This window comes from Anas platyrhynchos, chromosome 1 (assembly GCF_047663525.1).
Source record: "Anas platyrhynchos isolate ZD024472 breed Pekin duck chromosome 1, IASCAAS_PekinDuck_T2T, whole genome shotgun sequence".
Lineage (NCBI taxonomy): Eukaryota > Metazoa > Chordata > Aves > Anseriformes > Anatidae > Anas > Anas platyrhynchos.
In genome coordinates this window covers 185,572,174-185,580,142 of record NC_092587.1, presented here as the reverse complement: position 1 = coordinate 185,580,142, position 7,969 = coordinate 185,572,174, and the positions used below count along the sequence as shown (strand labels likewise).

Sequence of the window (7,969 nt, the reverse complement as noted above, 5' to 3'; positions counted from 1 at the left end):
TCTCTCCCTCCCTCCCGCCCGCCCGCCGCAGCCAGCTTTTCCTTAGGGAGAAAAAACTTGTCCTCGTTCTGCAGTGGGACAATGCCGACTTTTGAACCTCTAACCACTAAACAAACAAACCTTGCGCTCCGCTCCACAATCCAAACAGGGTTTATTGACAGGCGTATCGCAGCAACCCGCACCGGCTCAGGCAGCAGCCGGGCCCGGGATCGATGCTGCGGGAGAGGCCCCGGGCACCAGAGGGCATCCTCGAAGGGGGACAGCACCCACCTGGAGCCCCCGAGCTCCCTTGAGAGGAAGGAGCAGGGGATGGTGCCCTCAAAGCCCTACAGACTTGGCCATGCTCCCTGGCACAACCGCTCCCTGCACTGGGGGTGCTGCTCCCCACCTCGGTCTCCCCCCATGCATGGGAGACCAGGTTCAGGTCCTCAGGGCTGCTGCCAGCCCGTGCCCAGCCCAAAAAGCTGCAGAAAAAACATTGTGGACAGCTCTCAGGATTTTCCCATCCTCCCTCTGGTACAGAGAGGAGATTCCTGGTCCATGGGGCAAACCCATCCTGCCCGTGCCGTCCTGCAGATCCCACTGGCACGTGGCTTCGGCTGTCAGCAAGGTGAGAAGAGGAAAAACAAAATGCCCAGAATAAGGCAAATTGGGTATTTGGAATGGAGTTGGTGAGAAAACCAGAGCGATGCAGGGCCATGTGCTGGAGAAGTCAGCAATCTGCAGAAATCACCCCAAAACGTGCCCGGGGCTGAGTGGTGCTCCCATTCCCACTAGGGCATGGCCCCATACGAGTGGGTCCCACAGCCAGCCTGGGGCCCTGGTTGATTTGACCAAATCAAGCAGATCTTTCTCCTTTTGTCTCTAGCTGGGTGAGCCTTTCGCATTTCTATCCTGGTCCCCATCATTTAGGAAGAAATTGTGAATGGGCACAACCCATGCAAGGTGAGCTGTGTAAGGGCACGGGGCTCCTCTGTGGGTTTCTGCTCTTGGTGAGGATGCGATGAAGGCAAAGCTGGTAAATCCAAGGAGAGTTTTGAAAACTAACTGGAAAAAAATCCAAGTGAGCCAAGTAACATGAGGGGGCAAGAAAAGAGAAATAATTTAAATTAAAGGACACTACGAGCTGTGCAAAATGGCACCAGACACTTTGCGTTAGCTCTGCACGCACAGACAAGGATCCCCCCTCCAGCACGACTGGACATGATTTGCAGAGACTTCACTCTTTCCAATTTCTCTGCACCGCGGCTAATAAATCTGGCTGGATGACTATCAGCACGGGATTTATGGGCTCTTTTACAAGTGTCTAACATTAAGCAATTCACTTCTGAACGTTTAAACAGCGCCTTATCTTGTCTGCTCTGACCCTTAGGGCAGGATGAACGTTTGGCATATTTATGGTCACGAGAAAAAATAAAATAAAATAAAATATAAAATAAAAAAATGTGCTTTAATTTTTTTTTTCTTCCTGTTAAAATTCATCGTTAGCCCGACAACATTGTGAAAACCTTGCGGATCCCTGAGATTCACGGGGGGCAGGCAGGCAGGCAGGCAGCGCCCGCGCCCCCCCCCCTTTTATCTAACAAACTCCAGGGTAAAAACAATAAAAAAAGAAGGAAAACCGAAAACCATAATAATATTAATAATAATAAAGCCACCGCCACGATTCCCCCGGACGACGAGACACGCACACTGTACACTCTGTACAAAAGGCCGGCCCCGCGGGGCGGTGTAGTGCATAGGCGGGGGGGGGGCCGCTCCCACCGTGCCACCGAGACCCCCCCCGGCCCCGGCACGGCCCGGCCCGGCTCGGCCCGGCCCCGCTGCGGCCATGCCCTCCAGCAGTCCCTGAGCTGCGGCCCCCCCCGGCCGCTGTCACTGGGGGGCGGCGGGACCCAGCCCGGCGGCTGCTGCCCCCCCTGCGGGACCCTGCAGAGGGGCGCCGGGGCTGAGCGGCTCCGCACCGCCGGGCTGCGCCTGCTGCAGCTTCTTCTTGTTGATCTTCCTCTCCTTCGCCCGCCGGTTCTGGAACCAGATTTTCACCTGCCGAGGAGAGAGAGGGCAGTTAGGGGGGTGTCGCCTGCGGCTGTCCCCCCCCCCCCCCACGGGAATCCGTAATGGGAGAGGCGCCGGGAGCCTCCTTGCGCATCCCAGTGTGCGCATCCCTGGTAGCGCGCATCCTTGCCCCAAGCATCCCTCCCCCGAGCATCCCTGCACTTAAGCCCCCCTGTCCCAAGCATCTATGCCCCGAGCATCCCTGCATCCCGATGTGCGCATCCCGTCCCTGTGCATCCCGACCCTACACATCCCCACCCTGCACATCCCAACCGTATACATATCAACCCTACACGTCCCAACCCTACACATCCTGACCCTACACGTCCCGACCCTACACGTCCCAAACCTACATGTCCCAAATCTACACGTCCCAAACCTACAGGTCCCAAACCTACAGGTCCCAAACCTACAGGTCCTAACCCTATACGCCCCGACACTACACATCCCAACCCTATACATCCCAACCCCATACATCCCAACCCCATACATCCCAACCCTACACATCCCGACCCTACACAACCCGACCCTACACAACCCGACCCTACACAACCCGACCCTACACATTCCGACGCGTGCATCCTGTCCCTGCCCCACAAATCCCGACCCCACACACCCCGACCCCACACTCTGGAGCACACACCTGCCTCTCCGACAGCCCCAGGCTGGAGGCCAGCTCCGCTTTCCTGCGGATGGTGATGTAACGGCTGTAGTGGAACTCCTTCTCCAGCTCCAGCCGCTGGTGGTCGGTGTAGACGACGCGGTACTTGTCTTTCGTCCTGGTTTTAACTGCGGGGAACAAAGCCCGGGTTGGGAAAGCAAAAGCAAAAGCAGCGCGGAGCTGCGCGGCAGCCGCCGCAGGGTGGCTCCCGGAGGGCGCAGGGCGAGCAGGATGAGGCCACCCCGGCTCCCTGCCCGCCTCTCCCTGCACCGGGCTCCCCTGAGAACAGCAAACAGAGGGGAGAGCAGCGGTTAAACCGTCCCTCAGACCTTGGGCACGTGTTGCAAAAGCTGCGGGAATGTCAGTTGCGACAGCGACATGGGCGCGGGCCCTCCGCCACCACCCCCACCCTGCGCTCCGGTGCGCTCCCGGGCGTTTTGCTGGGGACAAATTTATTGCGCGCTTTTGGCCGCCTTGGGGTTTGCTTTGCGTTCCCCATTGGGGACGGGCTTAGGAGGAGAGGGAAAAGAAAAGACGAAAAAAGGGGGAAAAAAGGAAGAAGGAGGGAAAATCTGAAAAAAAATGGGGGAAAATAAAGGAAAAACGGTGGGAAAAAAAAAAGGAAAAATTGGAGAAAATTGAAAAAGGGTGGATAAAGGGTGAAAAAAAAAGGAAAAGAGGAAAAGAAAGGAAAATCCTGCTGAGGGCCCGGCGGCTCGGAGCCCAGCCCAGAGCAGCCCCCGGGCTCCTGCCCGGCTCCACCGCCCCTCGCCCCGCCGCCGGCGTCGGGCAGGGCCCGAGGGGGCTCCGCGGTGCCCCCGGGTGGGCTCCGTGCGGTTGCAGCCCCCCAAATTGAACAAAACCAAGTCCGAAGGCGAATTTCGGCGAGTGGCCGGCGAGTATATGCATGGCTGCATGGAGTGACCTCCTTTCTTGGGCTCGTTTCTGGTTGAGCTGGTTGGAGCCCCGGCCCTTCTCCTCCTTCCCCAGAGATCTGAGGCGCGGGGAGTTTCTGCCCCCTAGGTGCTTAATGGCTGGCAGGCTGACTTTGTTCAGGTAAACTCTCTGCAAACCACAACAAAAGCACCCTGTAAAGATACAAGCCTGATCAGAGAAAACTCCCCAGAGCCAGTGAATAGGGAACACAATCCCAAACAATGCGGGACAAGGAGATCTTATCAAAGACAAAAAAAAAAAAAAAATCCTTCTCAAAGCCTTAATGACAGCCACATTCTGTTTGAATTACCACTACTGAACAAATGGCGGCAGGCGCTTTCATCCCCCCCCCAGCCCCAGCCTCGCGCATTAACATAAACACTGGCTCCAAAGGCAGAATTTGAATGGAGCCAAGGGACCGGCCACCACCGAGCAGCCCCGACCTGTGGGAACACCACGGGCTGCTCTGGGAAGCGCCACGGGCCCCGGGGGAGCTCCTCCAACACCGCCACCGCCACCCGGAGCCAGCGGCGGGGGCACCGGGGCTGCCCCAGAGCCTCGGTCCCCGGGACCCCCCTCCCCGAGCCGTCGGGGAGCCACGCGGAGCTGGGAGAGAGATGCCCCCAAGTCCCTTTTTTGGGTGCTTTTCGGCCGTATATTTATAAATATAAATAAAAAAGAGAGACAATGGCAGCGGAAGGTGTACATCAAAGCGGGAGGCATGCATCTCCCCGTGGCAGATGTAAAGGGGGGGGGAGAGATATAAAAGAGGGGCTGCGGGGGGATTAACATCACAAGGGAGAGCGGCGCCGGGAGCAGCCTCCCCCGGCCTCCCCCAGGCAGCCTCGGCCGCCGGGGGAACGGGGAGGGGGGGGACACAAAGTGGGGGGGATGCCCTCGCACCTCCCGGCCCCGTTTCGGGGACCGAAGACACCCGAAATCCCCGCAGGGGTGGCCAGGTCGCGCTAAGGGTTCCTAAAGGGTTAGGCGGCCAGTGAGTCAGAAACAAATGCGGAGCGACACCGGCCGATGATTTATACGCCTGTAATTGGTTATAAAAATCTTTTAAGTGGCTATAAGTGGACGAGCGGAGCGGAGGAGGGAGGAAGAGCGGCGAGTTGCCCTCGGGATGCCTCCCGAGCCCGCTCCCGGAGCTCCGCGACCCCCCGACGGGGCGCACGGGGAGCCCTCGGGGCTCCGCCGCTGCTCTCCGCCGCAGGCCTCGTACCGGGGAGCGCGGAGCTGCTGTCAGCAGCGCTTTTCCCCCCCGGTGGCCAGCAAGAAAACGCCGCCGAGGAGCAGCTCCCGAGCGGGTTTGTGCCGAGATCCCCCTCCCCGCGCCCCCCGACGGGCGCGGCCCCCCCCCCGCTTCCCCGCCGGGGCGCCCCTTTCCGCGGCTCCCCGGCGGCTCCCCGCTTACCCTGGCTGCTGAGGGGGGGCTGCGCCGGTTTCCTCATCCACTCGCAGAGCCCTCGGCGCTGCCCCCCGGGGGACAGCGGCTCCGGGGCGGCCCCGGCGGCGGCGGCGTTGAGGGGCTGCATGACCCCGGCGGAGCAGTGTGGCGAGGGGCCGGCGTGGTGGTGGGCGTGCGGGTGGTGGTGGTGATATTCGGCGGGGCTGTAGGCCATGGCTGCGGCCGGGGAGCCCCCGTTGAGGCCGTGGACGGCTCCGGCGGCCGGCGGCGCCCCTTGCCCGTAGGCTCCCCAGTCGTCGCGGAGAGGAGCGGCGTAGGGAGCCGGCCAGGCCGTGCCGGGGGACTGGGAGCTGTCGAGGTTCACATGGTAGCCCCCGTAGTCCGCGTACTGGGGGGCGCCCACGAAGTTCTGCGCCGCCAGGTTGAGCCCCCCCGAGTGGCGCACGGGGCCGGGGTACATGGGCCCGTCCTTGTCCAGGAGGTAGCTCACGTACATGCTGGCGGGACCCCGGCGGCGGCTCTCCGCATGCTGCTGGGGCTCTCGGAGCTGCTGGGGCCCGGGGCCGGGCTCCCCCGGGGCGGGGAGGGGGCAGGCGGAGGGGCCGCGGCCCCGCTCTGCCTCGGCGCCGAGCGCTGCTCGCTGCCGGGGCCGGTCCGAAGCCGATGGCCGGCAGCACTTACATGATTAACGATTGTTTACAAGGCCCTATTAGTAATGGCCCAGACACACCAAAGGCAGGTGACGTGGAGAGGCGCTGGGTATATAGCTACTACCCCTAAAAGACGATTTGCATTTAAAAAGATAAGGAGAGGGCAGCGACCTGATCACAGCTAAATATTCAAGCCTTTATTGTTTAAGAGCTTCCTCCTTCCATTGCAACCTGGTGCACTTTAACCTCCAATCACAGGTTCAAAGGATGAAATCAAGAGACTTGCAAAAGACAGAGAGGGAGATCTAAGGGCGAGGGTGGGAAGATGGGAACCGTGTATCGCGGCCGATCTGCGGGCAGCGCTTTAACCAGCTCTTCTCGGGGCTGGGGGGCAAGGAAGGGGCGGAGGAGGAGGGAGTTTTCATTAAAAATCCAACAAGCGATTTTTTTTTTAATTTTTTTTTTCTTTCTCGTGGGTTCTTTTAAGCCACCAAACCCCCACCCCCCCGCCGCCGCGGCCTGCTGCTCTTTCTAGGGCGCTGCCCACTCGGTCACGGGCGATGGAGGCGAGGTAAGAGGAGACCCCCCCTCGGAGGGCACAGCCTCTGTCCCCACGCGTGTGTCCCCGCAGCCTCCAAACCCGGCGCTGTCGAGGCCCCGATGCCTTTGGGGGCTTCTTTCCCCTCGTCCCCAGACGGCCTCGACGTGAGCCCCGTGCCCTGTGCTCGAGCAGCACCTCCCACCCCAAAAAGAGCTCCCCAAAGCCGGGCTGCGGCGCACCCACGGGGGTACCTAAAGAAGAGCTTTGCCCTCTCCCATCTCCCTCGGGAAAGCCGGGGGGGCTGGGGGGGCGATGCCCTCGGGGAAAAAGGCGACCTCCCGTCCTGGCACACTCGTATTTTTTATTATTTTTTTTTTATTTCCCACCGCGACGCCTTGGGAACCCACCCCGGAGAGCGGGCGAGCGGCAGCCGGCTTCCCCGAGCCAGCCAGCCCCCTTTGAAGAGGCGCCCCCCCCCCCCCACCCGCCCCAACCTCCCCTTTTCTCAGCTCCCCCCGCCGCTTTTATGCTTTAACTTTTCACCCTGAGCCGGGACAATGCCAGAAAACGTTTGCATATTTGCATCTTTTCCCATGACACAGCCAGGGAACCTTTCACCCGCCGAGAAAAGCCCCCCCCCGCTTTCCCAGCACGTCGCACCGGCTTTCCCCGACGGCTCTCCCCGGGCTCCCGGGGGTCTCCGGTGGTCGGTGCCCGGGTGTCCTTGCCCCGTCGCACGGCTACCGTGCGGAAAACGAGGTTGCCTCAAGCTCACGGCCGTGGTTGCGAGCCCACAGTCGCGACCCTACAATAACAAGAGCGCAACGCGCGCCAGCAGCCTTCCCCCGAGGTGGTTTCCCTCCCGTTTCCAGCATCGCACCTGGGTGCTGCTGGGGGAACTGGGAGGGGGAGCGGGGCTCGCAGCCCCCATGCCAAGTTGATGATACCACGAATGGAGGAAGGAAGCATCCAAATGACAAAAATCCGAATATATCGTATTAAAACGCACCAAAATCCAGAAAAACCCTAAATCGGCCGGGCACGGCCAGCTCGGGGTGCCCCCTCCCCGATTCCTCCTCTCCTTGGCTTTATCCGTGCCCCCCTGCCCGCACCGGCTCCGGGGACGGCGACACTCCCCTTCCTCTGTCCCCCTTCGTTTCGGCTGGGGCAGGATTTTTGTCACCCCCCAAAAAAATCGGGGAGAGGGACACCGCCTCCGGCTGCATCTCCACGAGGGTTTTCCCTCTTCAGTCCCCGCGGATCTGGGGACACAAAGGCGACAAGGCTTTGCCGGGGTGGGGGTTCCTGAGCCGGCCCTGGCTGCCGCCCCCTGCTTTGCTGCCACCTTTTTGGGACTTTTTCTGCTCCGGCCAAAGCCCCCGGAGCGGAGCGGGTCCCCGTTGGGCAGCTCCATCCCCAGACACGGGAGCGCAAGAGAGGCCCTGGTCTCTCCCCCCGTGTTTCCTTTATTTATTATTATTATTATTATTATTATTATTAATTATTATTATTATTATTATTATTATTATTATTATTATTATTATTATTATTATTATTATTATTATTATTATTATTATTATTATTATGTTCTTATTTCCCTAGATCCCGAGCGGATAAAAGCCACTCACTACCTCTAAAACCGACAATTGCCCAATCGGAAAGGCCGGTTGGAGGGAAATATCGCCTGGTGTTACTGTGCTTTGGTTTGTTTC

General features: G+C 59.9%; 1 protein-coding gene across 2 annotated transcripts; it reads right to left on the bottom strand.

Moving 5' to 3' along the window:
- Positions 1-1,735: 1,735 nt before the first annotated feature.
- On the bottom strand, positions 1,736-5,851 carry CDX2 (caudal type homeobox 2). 2 transcript variants are annotated; one of them, XM_027469683.3, is made up of 3 exons: positions 5,073-5,828; positions 2,699-2,844; positions 1,736-2,043 (listed from the first exon to the last, which is right to left on the bottom strand). In XM_027469683.3, the coding sequence occupies exons 1-3, from the start codon at positions 5,560-5,562 to the stop codon at positions 1,876-1,878; spliced, it is 804 nt and encodes a 267-aa protein (XP_027325484.1). In that variant the 5' UTR covers positions 5,563-5,828; the 3' UTR covers positions 1,736-1,875. The 2 variants fall into 2 exon arrangements, with proteins under 2 accessions (XP_027325484.1, XP_038030878.2); XM_038174950.2 differs by lacking the exons at positions 1,736-2,043; positions 2,699-2,844 and adding an exon at positions 3,074-3,804 and having other exon boundaries at positions 5,073-5,851.
- Positions 5,852-7,969: the final 2,118 nt, after the last annotated feature.